General features: G+C 35.0%; 1 protein-coding gene across 3 annotated transcripts in view; it reads right to left on the bottom strand.

The window, feature by feature from the left end:
* The window catches only part of LOC149797505 (transmembrane protein 144-like), a 70,370-nt gene that overhangs the window by 19,387 nt on the left and 29,299 nt on the right, over positions 1-21,684 (bottom strand). For 2 of the 3 annotated variants that reach the window (XM_089962320.1, XM_089962319.1), the window contains exons 4-7: positions 17,961-18,060; positions 14,430-14,510; positions 12,099-12,189; positions 5,235-5,321 (exon numbers count right to left, since the gene is read on the bottom strand). In XM_089962320.1, the coding sequence (XP_089818446.1) occupies positions 5,235-5,321; positions 12,099-12,189; positions 14,430-14,510; positions 17,961-18,060 (359 nt within the window). The remainder of the gene's footprint in view (positions 1-5,234; positions 5,322-12,098; positions 12,190-14,429; positions 14,511-17,960; positions 18,061-21,684) is intronic. The other variant, XM_089962321.1, reaches the window with a different exon arrangement.

The raw sequence follows: 21,684 nt of genomic DNA, 5'->3' as shown, positions 1-21,684 counted from the left end.
AAAGGAAATGGATATTTATTGACATGTTTATTATTTCTAAATCTCCTACCATGTGATGATCTTACCAAAGCACCTGTTTGTTAAATATTGAATATAATCAGCCTAACTTTTCTGGGCTATCATTGTTATTGGCCAGATTCTGAATGGGCCAACCGTGAATGTCATGATTTCTAAATTAAATTTGTATAGACCAAATATGTAATGTGCTGACTTTGTTATGGGCTGACACCTGAATGAGCCAAGTCTTTTATGGGTTGAGAGCTCCAGTCACCATTTTCCATACATTTTAAATAGTGCTGGCAACTGTAAACCTGGCCTCAGATTGCTGCCTCTCTCTATATATCAGCAATGGAAAGACCATCTTCTGAATGACTGCAGACAGAAAACAACTGTTGTTGGCTGTGAATCCTGTTTGTATTACTATGACCACAGAACAAGCCAGTCTGAACTGCAGATATCTTGGATCCAATGAAATTGCATGCAACTTGCTCACCCTGCATGCCAAAGCTAGGGATATCAAAAACATTTTTAATAATACAGCATCACCAAGGTTCTGGCCAGGGTATTGATCTAGTCTGATTTGTGCCATGAAATGTTCCAGTTGGAAAATGGGATTAGTGACCATGGCTGATAGAGGTCTAAATTGGCAAGCAAGTCTGACAGGTCAATGTTGTTGTCTATCCCAGCTACTGTGATCATCACTATGTGTATATGAATGTGTATATATACATGTATGTAAGCATGTACGTGTCACACGAATAGTGATTGATTGCACTTTGTATATAACTCTTATAGGGCTTTAAGGTAAATTAGTTCAAGTTTGTAATTATGTACCCTTGTTAAATAAAGTTTTCATTATTATTATTGTTAATATTATTATTATTATCATTATTATTATTATTATTAGTATTATTATTATTAGTATTATTATTATTATTATTATTAGCTGACATGGACAAATACAAAAAGCCATGTGGGCTTATGGTATATAGCCTTGCATCTGTCATCCCTGTCTTTTAATGCTTGCTTGTTAACATTTGCAAGACTTCATTTCTGTTCAGATTTTGATCAAATTTGGTATGTAACATTACGTTATCCTGACCATGGTTCAGTTTGATTATTAGCTATCAAAGTGGCCTTGCATCTGCTTGTATGTACTTGTAAACACCATAGGGGCCAAAGTTAAATTTTGTAAACTTGTATTATTTAGATCTTATGTGAAATTGATTATGAGAGTGCACATAATTGGTTGTTGTTGTTGTTGTTGTATGGTTTAACACCATTTTTCAGCACAAGATAGGCTATACATGGTGGCCAGTATAATTGGTGGAGGAAGAACCCTGGAAAACCCCGGGAAGAACCACCGACCCACGAGAACACATAATTGGTATAATGTTCTTAGAAAGCAAACGGAAGTAACATGCATAAGCCTGATCAGTAGGGATATGGATATGCCTCAGTATGATTGAGATGGAAGACAGTAACAGAATGCAAAGATGGCTGCTAATACATGCCTGTGAAGTCAACATTATACCCCATGCACTAGGTCTTATAGGCACTAAGGGCATGCTGAGATATTTATGGGGTCTTATGCGAAATGGGCTGTCAAAATGCGGGAGGAAATGCTTCCATCAACTCCAAGTCTATACTGGAGAGGTGTGATCCCCAGATACACCATTAACATCGGACCTGTGGGCTGGACTGGTGGCCAGGTAACCAATATGGTTTGTATTGCCTGTAAGGATGGCTGAACGGTCAGCTTTGTGGCTGGCTGGGTTGCATAACCGATAGACCAGTGTTATGGGTCACCAAGAGATGCTGTATACACCAATCTCTGGTTGCTAGTCAATATAAATAACCAGACAGATGGCTGGACAGGTTATTCAGGAATCTGAGCAGCGACAGATGTCAAAGATAAGCTGGTAATATATACCTGTGAAATTGTTATGATACCCATTGTTCTAGACTTAGAGGCACTGAAGCAATGCTCATAAAAATGGAGCACTTGCACCCAGTTGCAGGCTGCCAAAATGTGTAAGGATAATCTTCCATCAACTCCAATTCTGTATTTGAGAGACGTGATGAGCGTAGGTAAAGAATCTGCTCCAATGCCTGCAACTGCATTGTCCTCTCCTGTACAAGTCTCACATATAAGGCTCAAACATTGTCTCCTATGCTCACCAGTCTTCATATGCTCACCAGTCTTCCACTGCAAGGAGGTCAGATACAATGGTTCCTGAAGAAGTGGTTCTGTGAATCTTAGAAGGGGGAAAGGTCATCATGGAATAACACACAATGCTAATCACTGAGGACATTTTAGGGAGGAGACTTAAGGTGTCACTATCCAGACTTGTTCTTCATATATCTCTCTCTGGCAGTTACAATTTCCAGTAAACAGTGCACCATGTTACCTCTGACTACATTTTGCAAACACTGATAATCACTTAGTACAGGCAAGGCATGCATACTAAGTGTCCTCACTAACCCTAAACAACTTTTATTTGCCACTGTACACCTGAAATGACAATGAAAACAAAAAATTAACAGGAAATGACAAACTACAACTATATCAATAATATTTAAAAATTATTAAAACAAGGGAGTAATTCAGTTAGTATTCTAAAATAAAACATTTGAACAGTGAGTATCGATGATACTGCATGTGACCACAAGGTACAAAAAAACAATCGATAAATACTTAAAAATATACACAATTACTGATGAAAATTAATCAATAAAGCTACCAATGTCTGGCAGTAATCTCAACTAACAATATTGTACACACTCTGTTTTTATATCAGTAGAATTAAACATGATCCTCACAGATTTGGATAGGCTATGCAGTGCTTTATTATTTATACACAGTGAAAGTTTTGACCCAATACTGTTCAATACTGAAGCAGCCATCTAGTGGTGAGAAGAGGTGATCTGAAAGAGTTTCTTCCCTTTGTCCATATGATGTATATACAAGAAAGAGCAACTTGTTGATCTATCTGGAAGGGCTGGATTTAAGAGGTAGCAGGATTAACATCTTAACAGTAATGGGGAAAGTATTCAGTGGAAAAATGTAACTAAAAACAGAAACTTAGTATTAGCATTGAATAACACAGTCTAATATAACGCTAGAGAAAAGTCACATTTAAAAGTAGTGAGTTGGGATTTTGTTTTCTTGTTTTTTAAAAATAGAACTTGAAAAACATTAATGGCTATATCATGCCAAGGAAAGGAAGGCTGAGTGCCATTCTCAAAGAATCACTGAAGCAGCCAACCAGGGATGTCGTGGGTGGGTACTGAACCTAAAAGCAATCAGTAAAATCCTCAAAAATAAATGCATTACTGTAGATACAGTAGTGTCAGAGAAATGTAGCTCAAAACAAAAACTTAGTAAAACAACTACAATGGCTTACCATGGCAAATCCAATGCTTTATAATATATAGTTTTCCATATTACACAGCTGCCCAACCCTCATCTCCATCTCCACCCCAGGTATCGACTCAATTTTCCAGTCAGTGACCAAGAGTTCACAATGCAAAATTATGCATATATTTGGCAAGACTTACTTGAAAATGTCATTGTAATTAAAATTCATGTGCATTTAACCTTTGACCCAATTCAAGAGACACCAGGCATGAGTCAATAATGACTCTTTGAGAAGATTGTCACCACAGAAGCAACATTACATTAATGTATTGTGAGTTCCAATCAGCAAATTAGAAGAAGCTGTGTTAAAAGACAGATGGATAAACTGATTGTGAGTATCACAATATTCCAGTGCTTATTAAAAATGCTCAAGGGCTGTTCCATTTAAACATACATGGTACCCAGGGAAGGCAGCTTTTTTAAAATATATGCCAGGGTACTTTGATTTCACCAAGTTCATATTAAAATGACAAGAAAATTCTAAATTGCATCTATGGGTGAGTACCCCACTTTAAAAGTGCCTTCCTGGGTCCCATGTATGTTTTAATTGAACAGCCCTGAGGACAGAAAAGTCAGCAAAGCATGAAATATATGTTACTGAAATCTACCTTTAGTATGGAATACATTTAGCAATCCTTAAGATAAATGCTTTAATTTTCTTGACTGTACATGCAGTTCCTTCAATTCATGAAACTCAATTAGTCTGTTGTTTCAATTAAAATAAAATAATCATAGAAATTTTCTAAATTTAAATCCCTCTCTTAGACAAGTAAATTTGTTTGACCTAGATGTGATTCAGTATATTATGTGACCTTTGCTTTCAGCTGCACACTCCACTAAACTCTTATTTGTAAAACATGCAATGTCCTTATTTTTGACCAAACTGACTGTGGTAAAAATAAGTATATAAACTTCTAAAAATTACGTAATTGTCATAATTGCATGAAAACCATTGTCATCTCCATTTTTCAAGTGGTTTTTTTTTCTCAATTGTCCTAAAAGGTTTATGTCAACAAATCAAAAGTCAATACACAAATTCTGTCAGTTAGGACAGAATAGCATCATAGCAAAGAGTCAAAATGATGTAATCTGTACACTGTTAAGTCAATATGATGTAATTTGTACACTGTTAAGTCAATATGATGTACTTTGTACACTGTTAAGTCAATATGATGTAATTTGTACACTGTTAAGTCAATATGATGTAATTTGTACACTGCTAAGTCAATATGTAATCTGTACACTGTTAAGTCAATATGATGTAATCTGTACACTGATAAAGTTAAAATGGTGTAAATTTTGCCACTGTTAAAGTCAAAACAATGTTATTTGTACACTGTTAAAGTCAAAATGATGTAATTTGTACACTGTTAAAGTCAAAGTCATGTATTTTTTACAATCTTTGTTCCAGCATTTGCCTACATTTTGTTTTACTAACATGCAATAGCAATGATAAATTACTGATTTCTGTTACACACTGTGAACTGAAAATTAAAACCTTTTCCATCGTTCATCAAATTCTAAGATAAATGATGGTTATATTTTTACAGATAAATCTGTAGTGTCTGGTTTCATTTGTAATGACAAATATCTTGACTTGTGCCATCACATGTGCCAGATATAATAGACATCATGGCAACAGTATTATTTCTCAGAATCGTCCTTCCAAGAATTTGTGATCTAATATTTTTCTTCATTCATTCAATATAATACAACTGTTATACCTCATTTGAGGAGTTTTTGATATTACAGCATTTATGCTGATATCAATTGCACTGGATGAACAATGGTTATGATTACAGTTATCAATTACCCTTCTTCTGCTGAAGACAACAGTTTCAGGGCGGGAATCACTGGTATAGATAGACGAGGAACCACTCTCACTTTGGTTACTGTAATCCTATAAGAACAAATTAGCCAGATTTGAATAATAATTGGGCCCTCAGACCAAGAGCAAATAAAAGAATAACTTGTCATTAAAAAAGTGCAGTGCAAGTTTTCATAAGTCACATTCCTTACTATGACAATCTACTCATCATAGGTCCAATGTGTGTGTGTGTGTGTGATTTGGATTTTGAACATAGCTTTCACAATCTGATTGCTATGTCTGCAATGTGGCAGTTGATAGTGATGTGTAGTACTCAGTAATCATGCTGCAGACATATGGCATCATGTCCCACCCAGTCACATAATTCTGACACCAGGTTGACCTATCCTAACATTAACCTCTTAATATGTCCAGGGACGCTGTAACCACTTAGGCCACCAGAGCGGTCTCATAGGTCCAATAAGTTTTGAAATTAAAAAAATAATCAAAATGATTACATAGCTTGTATCTATGAAACATTCTGAAATCTCATGTTTAATATAAATTCACACTAAAATATTAATAAAATAACCAACTCCTTACATCTATGATAGAGTATAAAAGACATAAAACAATTAAAAACAAGAACAACATTATTGTCAACAGTATAAAAGTAAAGGTACTATAATGAATTCATAAAACCTATGATTAATTTGTCTTTTATCTTCTTGTAATCATTGTTCTTAAAATCTGCTCAGAAGACAGTATCACTCTTTATACCTATAGGACACACGGTACTAATTATACGGAAGAACTGTGAACCAGTCTAGAAATGGGTGAAGAAATAATAGAGTATTTACAGGTTTGGTGGTCCATAATTGGTTAATAATGAAAATTAAAATTTTAGGAAAAATATCTTTTGAGAGCTTATCCTATGTGTAATGTAAAAAAAATATTGACAAATTTCTACTGATGCAATTTTAGCATTTTTACAGGCTTGACTCAGGAGTACTCAATACTGAAAGTAGCACCTGATTCATTTGGTGCAGAATCAATAACACGTGTTTCATGCACATGTATGTAAACAAATTGCCGCGGGTCATATGGTGTTCTCCACACATAAGCTTGCACCAAGGTTAGATGTGCACGAAAAATTATAGGTGTCATTTTCAGCACCCATAAATTTTAAGTTATTGAATTTTGAATATGATAGTGTTTCCATATGTTTACCATTGGAGTGGAATTAGTACCGTGAGTCCTATAAATCTAATGTTCTCAAAATCTCAACACAAATACTTAACTTATTTTAAAACAGGGTTCAAGAAAACCACTCATTCTCTCATATGCACCAGGTACAAATTGTACCAGGGTAATTGGAATTTTCAAGACTATAGCGTGATTGATAAACTGTCACAGCAAAATGAAGACACCTGCAGGTATTTATATAAGAATGCAATTTCATTTCACAAGAAAAATGGTGCAAACTTACCAATGAAAGAAGTAATATAAGAGAGCCAAACTCCCACCAAGTTTCATACAATACATGCCATTGTAACCTATTTAGAAAAGCACATAATGTTGAGACTTAATGTTGGTCTCAATTTAAGCACTGTAACAACCTTCAAACAATTCTGGCCAATCTGAAATCTTGAGTTATAGTATTTCTCTAGAAACTGTGGTTAGATTCAAATCGACCACACAGTACAAAATCTGGAGAAAATTCCAGGGAGTCTTGGAATTCTTTTCTCAAATGTAATATACAACATTTTTTGTGTGCGAAGTAATCACATGCTGATAAAATTATATGTTAGTATATTTGCTTTGGGATGACAATATATGACTGAAAATGTGCTATCGTGAAAATGCTGGTGACCTCAGTAGAATATAACACTATTTGACCGGATGAAAAATATAAAATTTTGACATTTTCTGGCTCTCAACTTCTCATGTACATTTTTATAATATGTGTGAGTACTCACTGAAAACTAAAACTACTCCATATTTATTAAATCTAGTTTTTATATAATTGCCTGAAGAGAGAGCTTAAATTTGAAACTTAACTCTTTCACTTCTCCTTTTGCTTTGTTATGTGTCAGTAATAATTTATTTCCCTTTGTGAAACATTTCATCATTATTGTTTAGTTACATACAGAATAAGTTGTGATATAAATAAGCTGACCACATGGTTACTTAATTCTACTTGCAGCAGCACAGACCAACAATTCTAGTGGCCCAGGCAAAAAATTGTGACATTTTGGCAGTAAGACTAAAAATTCCAGTATCCACTGAACTCAATTTACCCTGATTTATACAGGATATATGCTTGACTTGTAAGGGACTTATAGGTCATTTATAAGTTACTTAATATACTATGCAAATGTAATAACCAAGTAAAATGTCTAGGTAAGTATAAACACAATGTAAGTGAAAAAACAAATATTAATCTATGCTTCCTCTATATTTCACCTACAAGATATACAAATCTTTTATGTCTAGAAAAACCTTTATAAGTTGAGTCTTGATGAACTGTAAGCTCATGTACATTTTTATTTTCTCCTAAACATTAAGTGTTGGAATCATTTGACTAATTGAAATATGATTCAAAATGGCAGGCTTATATGTTGGAATCATTTGACTAATTGAAATATGATGATTCAAAATGGCAGGCTTATGTGTTGGAATAATCTGTCTAATTGAAATAGGATGATTCAAAATGGCAGGCTTATGTGTTGGAATCATTTGACTAATTGAAATATGATGATTCAAAATGGCAGGCTTATGTGTTGGAATAATCTGTCTAATTGAAATAGGATGATTTAAAATGGCAGGCTTATGCGTCGGAATCATTTGACTAATTGAAATATGATGATTCAAAATGTAATAACCAAGTAAAATGTCTAGGTAAGTATTGTTGTTGTTGTTGTGGGGTTTAACGCCATTTTTCAGCACGATAGGCTATACATGGCGGCCAGTATTAATGGTGGAGGAAGAACCCGGAAAACCCCGGAAAGAACCACCGACCCACGAGAAGCTACTGGCAAGCTTTCTCACATGCCCACATTGGCTGAATCTTAGACTCGAACCGCCGCAGACAGAGGTGAGATGGCAGTGATCCGTAACGAAGAGCGCTTTAGACCACTCGGCCACTCGGGGCCCCTCTAGGTAAGTATAAACACAATGTAAGTGAAAAAACAAATATTAATCTATGCTTCCTCTATATTTCACCTACAAGATATACAAATCTTTTATGTCTAGAAAAACCTTTATAAGTTGAGTCTTGATGAACTGTAAGCTCATGTACATTTTCATTTTCTCCTAAACATTAAGTGATGGAATCATCTGACTAATTGAAATATGATGATTCAAAATGGCAGGCTTATATGTTGGAATCATTTGACTAATTGAAATATGATGATTCAAAATGGCAGGCTTATGTGTTGGAATAATCTGTCTAATTGAAATAGGATGATTCAAAATGGCAGGCTTATGTGTTGGAATCATTTGACTAATTGAAATATGATGATTCAAAATGGCAGGCTTATGTGTTGGAATAATCTGTCTAATTGAAATAGGATGATTTAAAATGGCAGGCTTATGCGTCGGAATCATTTGACTAATTGAAATATGATGATTCAAAATGGCAGGCTTATGTGTTGGAATCATCTGACTAATTGAAATATGATGATTTAAAGTGGCGAGCTTATGTATTGGAATCATTTGACTAATTGAGATATGATGATTTAAAGTGGCAGGCTTATGTGTTGGAATCATTGGACTACTGAAATATGATGATTTAAAGTGGCAGGCTTATGTGTTGGAATCATCTGACTAATTGAAATATGATGATTTAAAGTGGCAGGCTTATGTGTCGGAATCATCTGACTAACTGAAATAGGATGATTCAAAATGGCAGGCTTATGTGTTGGAATCATTTGACTAATTGAAACATGATGATTTAAAGTGGCAGGTTTATGTGTCGGAATCATTTGACTAATTGAAATATGATGATTCAAAATGGCAGGCTTATGTGTTGGAATCATTTGACTAACTGAAATATGATGATTTAAAGTGGAAAGCTTATGTGTTGGAATCATTTGACTAACTGAAATAGGATGATTCAAAATGGCAGGCTTATGTGTCAGAATCATTTGACTAATTGAAATATGATGATTCAAAATGGCAGGCTTATGTGTTGGAATCATTTGACTAATTGAAACATGATGATTTAAAGTGGCAGACTAAAGTGCTAAAATTATTTGACTAAATGTCATTTAAACTTGCTGATGCCCATTTAAATGTATGCCTTTTATCAAACTGATAACTTGTATCTGAGGTCACAATTTCCTGTCTAGTCAGTGGATGAAAAGTGCTTTCTAAAAACAAAATTCATTAAGAAACATTTACTAGGAATTCACTGTGATCATATACAAATACAGTAATTTAATGACTCACATATCATGTGCAAGTGTAGTAAGGGAATCACTCACAGATCACTTACAAGAATATTAAATTTATAAATGAAATGCCTATGCACTCTAAATCATTCCACAATCTAAATAATTCACTTACAAGAGACCCATGAATAAAGCAAACAGCCAATTACAGTCGGCTTGCAAACCCTTTATAAGTAACAAATATAAGTTGATTATAAGCCTTATGGACAGCGAGCAGTCAGATGGCTTGTTTAGATTGGGAGCTTCCATTTGTGTTGAAATGCCAATAATTTGACAGTGCTGGGGACCTCTTGGTGACAACCAGATTAAAATTTATAAATCAATAATTTGACAGTGCTGGTGACCTCTTGGTAGCAATCAGGATAAAATTTATAAATCAATCAACAAAAGGACTAAGCTTTGTGCATTTTTTTTATCCTTGATGCTTTTCATTTTTGAAATCAGTTGTGGGGAAGAAACAAATTTGAGGGTACTGAATACTTGAATACTATAATACAATAAAACGTGATTTGAGAAATATCTCCTATTGGCAACCTCATGTCATTTATGAACAAAATCATCATGCATGGATTAATTTTACTACATAAATGCACTAGCATAAGCCACCTCCAGCAAAATACAACCAGTGGTATAATTTCTTAACCAAGTGTTGCAACATTCCTATGAAGAAGAATATTACAACAACAAAAACTGTGAAAACTTTAGACCTTTGTTTCATCCATTGTAGCCATGATTGCTGAGTAGAGTCTCCAGGCATAGACTGTCTTGAAAAAAGATGCACAAAAGTAGAAACTAGTAACCAGTTTCCTTAAATGTATAACTTAGAGTTGTATGCTTCAGATCATAAGAGCTGCTATCTTAGTATCACAGTCAAGTAAATCCCTACTATGATTAACCATTCCATCTATTAAGGGAGCAGTCATGGATGTATAGTCAGTTCAAAGGGGTCGCAATGTCTGTTGTCAAAACCTACACTGATAATTTTATTACAAGGTATCTTCACATCTTGCTATCAGTGCAGCATACTGGGTACAACAATAAATGATTTATCTGTGGAATTATAATATCTAATGACCTGTGTGAACAAGGTTTATTGTCTTTCTTTCAGAATAAGTTATCAGTATTTTCTGGATAAGTAATTCAATAGTTATTATAAAGGTTTGTATTCTTTTTTTGCTTAATCAATATTATTAAACCCAGCACACAAAACTAGAAGTGCCATGGTCAGAAATCTCATTTCACCTTTAAGTTAATGCTTCTGTAACAACCTTTTCTATTTATTATGTATGTCATGGCTGACTTAGGCTTTGACTTTTGTAGGTAAACAATTAGCCAAGTAAGTGTTGTAATAGTTAACTTTTTTAGTTTATAATTTATATGCCAATAGACCATATGTAAAGTTTAAATTAAAACAAATGCCTGGAATCAATGTGTTTCTGTTTAAATTTAGGTTACATCAATTTTCAGATCAATGGATGTAATATTTTACCAAGGACTGCAAATATATAATCAAACAGAAGTACAATAATGAGCATTTGTTTTTTCTTAAAAAAGAATTTTAAGGTTGTGTGTGTGTGTGTGTGTGTATGTGTATGTGTGTGTGTTTGATTTGGATTTTTAGCATAGCTGTAACAATTTTTCATATCACTATAAAATCTGAAGTGTGACATTTCACAGTGACATTATCCTGATGCCAGGTCAACCAGTCCTAACACCAACCTCTTAATGCTGAGTGCCAAGTGAGGCAGCTGATAGTATCATTTTCAAAAGTCTTCAGTATAACTTTGCAGGGGTTCAAACCCCTGATCTCCTGCATCCAAGGCAGATGCTCTAGCCACTTAGGCCACCAGAGTGGTATAAGGTTGTGTGTGTGTGATTTGTATTTTTAATGTAGCTTTAACAATTTTTCAGTCAAATCACTATGATGTCTGCAGTGTGGCAGTTTATAGTGATGTCTAGCACTGGGACATCATGCCGCATGATGTCCCACCCAGTCACATTTTCCTGACACCAGGCTGACCAGTCCTAACACTAACCTCTTAATGCCTACCGCCAAGTGAGGCAGCTGTTAGTATCATTTTAATAAGTCTTTGGTATGACTTGGCCAGGGATATAACCCATGACCTCCCGCATCTGAGGCAGATGGTCTAACTACTAGGCCACGAGAGCAGTGGTATAAGGTTGATTTTCAACTCTCCTGTACAAACCTGTCATGAGAGACCATCTGTCTCTGAAGACCACTCTTAGTTAGCAGGAGTGGTCTCTCAAGACAGGTTTGACTGTACTCAAAATAATAACCCTTACTGGCTTGAAAATACATAGCTCTATGATTAGAGGCAAACACATGGAAAATCTAATATCCTGATGAAAATCACTAAAAAAAAATTAAAAAAGAAAGAAAGGAATGGAAACTTACATGAATCAGTGGAGAGTTTTCTGTGATGCTGACAGTAATGTCTGTATTGTTACCGCTGATATCATTTCTCACAAAAGAGAAAATGAAAGCACTGTAAATAGAAATAAAGAGATCTCTAAGATTTATTTTTACTAATTGAACACATAATAGTGACATTCAAGTCTCTTAAGATTTATTTCAATATACATATGCATACCTGGTCCAGCAGAATAGTTGTCACAAACCAGTTTTTACATTTCCAAGGCACGCTCTCTCTCCCTCACTCTCTCTCTCTCTTTATATATATATATATATATATATATATATATATATATATATATATATATATATATATATATATATATATATCAACAGCCCAGCCGAACATGTCTCAACTTTCCTAGTGCTTTTTGATGTAACCCCATCAGGGAGATTTTGTCACAAATTCTTGGATAAATATACAGTTAAGGAAGACAATCTAAAAATAGACAAGGAAGTCCATTCAAACAGCAGCAACAACGAAAAAAAGGTGCAAGCACCTAATATGTTCATAGTATTTTTTTCCTCATCCATCAACTTCCATCACTAAAGATATTTTAAGAAAATATTCAGCAGCAGATGCAGGTTTTCTAAAGAGAGTGTAACAACATCAAGCATACAGAAACACAATGACAGTTAGTTTTGGATGATCAGTACTAGGTACATATCTTTAGTTGTGACCAGAGAAATCTGTATAATGCCTGAAAATCCATATGTAAGATCAGCCAGAATACTGTATATAAATAATGCTACGAAATCCATATGTAAGATCAGCCAGAATACTGTATCTGTATAATGCTACGAAATCCATATGTAAGATCAGCCAGAATACTGTATCTGTATAATGCTACGAAATCCATATGTAAGATCAGCCAGAATACTGTATCTGTATAATGCTACGAAATCCATATGTAAGATCAGCCAGAATACTGTATCTGTATAATGCTGGCAAATCCATATGTAAGATCAGCCAGAATACTGTATCTGTATAATGCTACGAAATCCATATGTAAGATCAGCCAGAATACTGTATCTGTATAATGCTATGAAATCCATATATAAGATCAGCCAGAATACTGTATCTGTATAATTCTATGAAATCCATGTGAGATCAGCCAGAATACTGTATCTGTATAATGCTATGAAATCCATATGTAAGATCAGCCAGAAAACTGTATCTGTATAATGCTATGATATCCATATGAGAGATCAGCCAGAATACTGTATCTGTATAATGCTATGATATCCATATGACATTTGTGAGATCAGCCAGAATACTGTATCTGTACAGTGCTATGAAATCAATATGTAAGATCACCAAGCAAACTCAGTCAGTATAAATCTAGAAAATCAAAGCATTGGTCAGCCAGTACACTGTATCTGACTTACACAATCCTAAAGTCATAATATGAGCACAGAATCCTAACTATTTTTACAGCTGTTGATACTGTGTATCATGTTTACGGAGGCAACACAAAATTCATAAAATCATTAAAATAGAAAATAATAAAATCATTATTTTATTGTGTCATAAACAAAAATGTGACACTGTGGCAACTTGCTCGACATACCAATAAATAAGTTGACCTTCAATGCTAGTGCTTATTGAATGGGAAAAAATTATTGTGTAAAATGCAGAAAGAAGGTTACTATACAATAGTTATTATCAAGTCCAGCCATAAAGATTGAACATTTGACCTCACCTTCTGTTATGACTGACTGATCAAGAAAAAGACTGTTCAAAATTTAGGAATTTGGTTTTCCCAAAACAGCCATTTTTCAGTCTATCTATAAAGTGGTCAAGACCAGCACATGAGCTAGTCTGAATAGACCAATTTGGAAATAACTTCAGTCTTAAAATTGTGGAATTAGTTTTTAGTATCCCAAAGTAGCTATTTTCCGGTTTATATTTTATCTCAACATCGACATAAGGGAAACAAATTTGGTAGTAACAATAGACCATGGGCCTGGGACGTTGTATTTTTGTTCACAGATGCAGCTTGGCAACATAAGTGATGTCAATATAAGTGGGTAAGACTGTTTGTGTGTATGTGTGTGCTTGTGTTTGTATGTGTGTATGTGTGTGTGTGTCTCTGTGTGTGCATAATATATACACACACACACACACACACACACACACACACACACAAGTTTATATAAGTAAACTTAATTACTTATATATGAAAACTACAAATTTTGACTGGCATGCATTTTTGCTTAAGTACTGTTGTCAACAAATGTACACTGGAGCAATGCTGCGCTTTCACCAGCCATAAGTTCAGCTCCCTGTTGGTTTTCTACTGAACACCTCACCTGCAGACAGCTAGGGCCACACCAATGTAATTCAAAGTGGAATTATCTACTGGTTCCTGAGTCACACCAAAAAAACCATATCTGTAAATATAATTATAAATTTATTTAAAAACATATTGTTACTTGCAAATCTGCATTATAAAAGAATATGTGTATTTGTCTTAATTAATAAGGGTCATTTTCCCTAAATTCTGCTATATATATATATATATATATATATATATATATATATATATATATATATATATATATCACAATACAACAAAGAATATTTGCAAACAATACTTGCAAAATTTATGCTTATCAACTAGATTTCACTTTGCATTTCAAACTGCATAAAGGTTAGTGATTAAAGACAAGTTAGAAAGAAAGAATGTAAAGGCAATAACAGATTAAGACATTTGATGCAAACAAACAGCAGGACTTATCGTGGAAAACCATAATTTGGTGAGTTGATTAAGAAATAAATGTGCTTAAATTTTCAAAAAAAATAATGGCATGCCTGACACACATGTGCCTATTTTCTGTACATGATTTAAAATTCAATCAGCCTCATTTGAAAATTCAATGATTATATAATGATGTATCATCAGCAAACAGTATATGATATTATTCATATATACCAAAAATAAAACAGTCCAAGTATCAATCCTTGCGAGACTCCTGTATTAACAAATTGAAAATCCAAGAGTCAGGAATATAGGACAACTCTTTGTTTCCTTTCTGACAAGTAATGTTCCAACCACAACAATAAACTACCTTGAACACCAATCATCATCAAAATGCTTTACTTATATCAAAGAAAACAGTTCTAACTTCCTTTCCATGGTCTACAGCTAAACAAATCTTATTATAAACATCTTGTAGCTGATTTGTTTGAGGGTCACTGGGTGTAAAGCCAGATTGATTAGGTGCAGTCAAGTTATGTTGAACAATATAATCATGCAAATATCTGTAAACACATTGTTCATAAACCTTGGACAAAATGCAAAAGGAATGATATTGGGCGACAGTTTGAAAAATTTGTTCTATATCCATTTTTATATAATGGGACCACATTTGCTAATTTCCAAGAATCTGGAAATCTTGTGGTATTAAGAAATATTTTAAAGATCCAACACATTAGATATCTGACTGAACTTACAATTAGTTTAGGTAACTAGGGATTGTGTACTATTTGCTTGTCTCATTTTTGTATGTTTTGTATGTAATCCATTGTTTAAGTTTATTTTCATCTCATTTGTTTACACCATGTGAACATCGTAAATTACACATGTGATCATTAGTGTGGATATTTTTTAGACCATGGTCATTACAAGGTTTTGTCCAAAGAACTTTCTGGATTGCTGACAGATGACCTTCATTCTGCACTGTGTTCAATGTTATGATGTCTGCCATCTTTGTTTTGGAGACAATTTATATCTAGCACTGGGGCATCATGCGGCAGACCTGTAGCATGATGATCCACCCAGTCACATTATCCTGACACCATGCCAACCAATCCTAACACTAACCTCTTAATGCTGAGTATCGTGAACATCGTAAATTACACATGTGATCATTAGTGTGGATATTTTTTAGACCATGGTCATTACAATGTTTTGTCCAAAGAACTTTCTGGATTGCTGACAGATGACCTTCATTCTGCACTGTGTTCAATGTTATGATGTCTGCCATCTTTGTTTTGGAGACAATTTATATCTTAGAAACAACCTCAATTTTCACTGTACAATATAAGCAGGCATAAATGACCAATCATACACAGTTTATCTCATGAGTTTTAATGTAAGTTATATGTGATATTTTTCTAGGCACTCAGCATTAAGAGGTTAGTATTAGGATTGGTTGGCATGGTGTCAGGATAATGTGACTGGGTGGATCATCATGCTACAGGTCTGCGGCATGATGTCCCAGTGCTAGATATCACTATAAACTGCCACAATGCAGACAGTGTAGGGATAAGACAGAATTTTATTTAAAGCTACTTTAAAAAAATCCAAACCACAAACCAAATTATACAAGACAATAAAAGAATCTACTTCACTATTTTGTGTGCTGTTCTTTTCCTGCCCCACCAATCTCAGTTGGAGGCCTTGTGTTTACTATTACTTGCCTTAGATAACAATATTTTGGTGTTTGGTTGTATAGATGTAATTAAAAGTTGAATAATATAATTTAGCATTCAATATGTCTAGAAACAATATTTTTAGCTAAAGTTAATATTTAAATTGTCTTAAATTCTTGTTAGAAATAATCATTTTCTTATAAGTCAGTTTTCCTCTGCCTGGCATGGGGTTCATGTCATATTCAAATTAAATATATCAACTCTCTGGGATTAAATTCAAAATTTCAAACTATACAATCAACTCCAAGGGAACACATTCAAATTTTAACTACAAATTACCCCCCCCCATAAATTATAAGCAAGGTATGTCTAGAACAAAAGCCATTGTACAAAAATCATGTTCTTTTTTCAATCACAGTGATACTGACCTTGAACCATTTAAGCCCAAAAGTCAAAAGGCTTCCAAAGTATAAGCCATTCACATACTTCAGTCAATGTACATAGTCTCAAACTAAAGTTATGTCAAAATAGGTTGGGGGTTTTCAGTCACAATTACCCTAACTACAGCCTTTTAACCACAAAACCAATGGGCTTCTTTTTCAATGATAATTGTTTTAGAAGCCTTGAAAAAAGACCATGGGAGCAGGAAGCCTAAGCCCCCACTGATATATACTGATTTTTCTGGCTTTTCAACTAAAAAATATTTTTCCCCCAATCATTTTTTTATACTGTTTTGTTTGAATGCTCCAGTGGCCTAAGTGGTTAGAGCATCCATCTCAAATGCAGGAAGTAGCAGATTTGAACCTCTGCCAAGTCATACCAAAGACTTGGTACTCAGCATTAAGAGGTTATTGTCAGGACTGATCAGCCTAGAGTCCGAATAATGTGTCTGGGTGGGACATGATGCTCAATGTCTGCAGCATGATGCCAAGTGCCAGATATCACCATGAACTGCCAAACTACAGACACTGTTGTGATAAAGCCACGTTGAAAATCCAAATCACACAGACACACACACTATTTTGTTCCAACAAACTTAAACAAATATGCATACAAAATCATCAGACATATAATGTTCACTTTAATCTCTTAAGCAGAACAAAGCAGTGCATCTACTGAATGAAGGTATTACAAGGTTAAAACAAAAATGTATTAGCCATGTTTTTCTGCAGTAAAATCCCTCTAATCACCAATGCATTAAAAAGAACACTCCAAATATAATATTCTTCCCTTTATATTTTTAACAAAAAGACTTCAATCAGCACTATACAGCATGGAATGTGATGATGTGATATTAAACCAAATACATACTACCAGTCTCAAAGATATATTCCATCATAAATCAACTTTATTAATGTCCTGTCACAAATAATGCCAATACTGTGTCATTTTCACACCATCTTGCTTCTGTAGTGAATGCCATCACCATGGATTCCTGATTTCAGCATCTATTCATAGTCTCTTACCTTCCTGTTGCCCATCCACTCAGCAGAGTAGTTGCTGACCATATACACATCCCCAGACTCAGTCCAACAGTCTTGATGATCGGAACTACACACACATTGCCTACAATATTCAAAGATTTATCTTCTGCAATACAGTGATTCCTAGATAAAGTAATGATAGTATGGGTTAAGAGGAACAGGGGAGACCCTTTCAAGATAAATTTCACAAGGGTTCCACTGATTGCAGTGTCTTACATGGACAGATTGTGATATACAGTAGTATGATAATAGAGGTTTGAGAACAAGCTGGCAAATATGGTTCCAGTCCATAAATACCTTCTATATACCCTGTGACTTTCGCTTGTTTTCCCCAGTGAAGGATTTTATATAAGCATGTGTGTGATTCTAAATCCATATATTCTGGCAAGTTAGTAGTAGACTGTCAAAGTTGCTCTGGTGTGAGTTTTACTATATTAAGATAAAACCATGGTATGGTGACATCAAGATTATGTATATGAATAAAGACTTGTTGCTAATGCATTTTACCACTGATGATGTGAATGTGAACATGGGTGAAGCATCAGTGATAAATGAATTTTATACCAGCATGAACCTGACAGATCACACACTGTTTAGTAATACCAACAAGAAAGTTGTGGGAAAATTCAAAGATGAACACATGGACAAGCCCATCAAACAATATGTGGGACTGTAACATAAAATGTACTAGATCATGGTCTGACCACAGTGACCAGCAAGACAATCAAGGAGCTTCCCAGGTTGTGGTTGCAAAGCTCTCAAGCATAACAAGTGGACAATCTGCACAAACCACACACACACACCCAATTTCATCCAGTCAAAGGAACATTGCATGGGTGTGTATAACTGCACCAACATGAGTCTGTCCCTGCAGGAAACAAAGCGACAGATTGTACCTGATAGCTACACTAATTACACATATGGGCACATGCAGATCCCCAAAAACATCTTGGGGGTTGTTCCATATCCTCCTGCATAAATGCTGTACTTGGTGGACTTGGTCCACTTGCTGATCATGCCAAATCATATTGTATTGGTTACCATGAAATGTTAATCCAGTCAAAGATTTTAAATGCATCAACGGACCATACTGTGTCAGTAACATGGCACTGTCCACCCTCTAACTCGCCCACTGCACACAGATACACAGTCCAAATTGTTTGAGCGTGGACCTAACAGGGGTGGTTGTAAAAAGACTTTGTGAGCTACAGCTATGTCTCAGCAGGTTTTAGTCCAATCATACATGTGCTTTGAATGCTCAGCAATGATATGGCTGACAGAAGCCATGCCACCCACATGTAAGCCCTCACTTTATGATTCACTGACAATTCCTGCACATACTGATGTCCAAATAAATATTCCACAAGTATACAGATAGATCATTTTATGAAAGCCTAGTCAAAATGTATATTAACATGTCAATGATGAACGTGCACACTATATTTTGTCAACAATGCAGCAACTGCTCTGAGAAATTCTTTGCCTGGGTCCATCTGCAAAAGCCATGGCCATGTTAGCAGTAAACATGTGTATCACATCTGTGACACCTGCTGAATCTTTGGACATCAGTGTCTTGGCTTCTTGCATCTGCTTGCAACATCTACTACAGTTAATGTGTACTTTTAAGTGTGTGCATGGCACATCCACAACCACATACCTGGTCACGTGAAAACAAAATATATACCTGGCATTGTTGGGTGTCCAAACATCAAAGAATCCATGTGAAATCTTCCTTGGTATGGGTAGGTAAATATACCACAATGGTTGTTTGGAACACCATGCTCTGACAAAGTCATCAGTAACTTTTGCTCTGATTGCTAAACTTTTAACAGCTGTTTCACGACTCCAGTAATCATTGGCACTGTAATATATCGTAGCCAGTTTCTTATCCACATTTTCTTGTTTTACCTTCAATCTTAGCCTTCTCACCTCCTTTGATAATCCATCTGAAAAATTTTCTCCGACACCAGGCTTTGCAACTGTATTCAAGTCACAGATGAAATTTACAATGCATGTTGATAAAAACAGACATCATTTGATGTTTTGTACACAACACTGTGTCAGTAACATGCAGAATTTATGCAGTTTACATTTTCTTCTCTGGTATTTTTTCATCAACTGTCCAATCATATATTTAGCTGTGTTCCAGGCCTATAATAAATGTCTCCTGGGTTATACTTTTCACCATGGTATTTGCTCCATGGTGTTCCATATAGTTTCATTAATGCAGAAGTGATATTACTAATGACTGATTTTTATCCCTGCAGGTTCTCTTCTATCCTCTACACCCAAACATACGTTCTTGAGCTCAGGGTTCTGTAATTATGCATCTGAAGACAAGTGACACAATCAATATGAAGGGATGATCATGTTATAGAACAACTGACATTTAACATGCATCACAAAACAGAAAAGCTTTTCACCCCATTGTTAATTTCTCTGCAAAGGCAAGGCCAAGACCACCCAAGCATGGTGAATGCATTGATCATTGGCCTGCCTTGATTCAGATGTTGAATCTGATCATGAAATGGTTCATGTGGGATCACCAGTACATGATTCCACCAACTGCTGACTACCAGCATAGTTATGATGTACTCAAGGATTTTACACAAGTGCTTGCATTGTCCATCATTGAATTTTTACCAATCAATTAAAAAAATCCACGTATGACCTTGACCAAGCATGAATAATCTTGCTCAATATGATGATGTAACACATGAACACTAAGACAACCTGTGAGAATATTTTTCTGAGAAGAGCACAAGAAAACATAATTCATCTACGTAACTCAATGAAATGGACATGTAACTGTAAGATGATGTTATTTATTGGATGTGTTGTGCGACTGGCCACTTGAGGGATGAGCTTTTGAATACATTTGCAAAGGTCAACCAAGACCCCATAAAGTTGCCCCACAACTGACTTGAGTGACAGATGTACTGCACAACACTGGAGTAAATATTAAGCTGGCATAGACAAAACAATTTAAATGAATATGATAAATGTAATATCAAAACCTGGCAGTGATAACATAGTGGCATATGGAAAGTGATGCAGCTGTAAACGGCCTGCAAACACCTGGACCTGAATAAAAATGTTATAGCTCTGATAAAGTCCACTCATGAAACTATGGAACAGGTCAAAAGAAACTTGCAAAAACCAGTCAGACATGATAATGGATGTCTTAAGAGTCCAAGCCATTTGAGGCTTCCCAGAGATAATTGCAAGCATGCAAGTAGATATCGTAAAAACTGAACACTCTTGCTGGTACAATCACAATAGGCAACATTATACTTGACAAAGACATCAGGTTGGCACTTGAGAATATTCCACATCCAACACCACATGTGTGTAAGTCAATGATGAAAACACCACATGTGTGTAAGTCAATGATGAAAACACCACATGTGTAAGTCAATGATGAAAACACCACATGTGTGTAAGTCAATGATGAAAACACCACATGTGTGTAAGTCAATGATGAAAACACCACATGTAAGTCAATGATGAAAACACCACATGTGTGTAAATCAATGATGAAAACACCACATAAATCATTTACTCAATAAAGTTGCCAGCAGACCTTTGAAAATTCTGTATGTGCTGCTTTTATTCTACCCACTGAGTGAAAACAGCTCATGATGAAAAAAACCATTAAATGTATGGACCACATGGGTATATTGGGAGATTATTGGGTCTTGTTTAC

The sequence above is a fragment of the Sinohyriopsis cumingii genome, chromosome 6 (assembly GCF_028554795.1).
Source record: "Sinohyriopsis cumingii isolate HCF-2022 chromosome 6, ASM2855479v2, whole genome shotgun sequence".
Classification (NCBI taxonomy): Eukaryota; Metazoa; Mollusca; class Bivalvia; order Unionida; family Unionidae; genus Sinohyriopsis; species Sinohyriopsis cumingii.
This window is presented reverse-complemented; position numbering and strand designations above follow the sequence as displayed.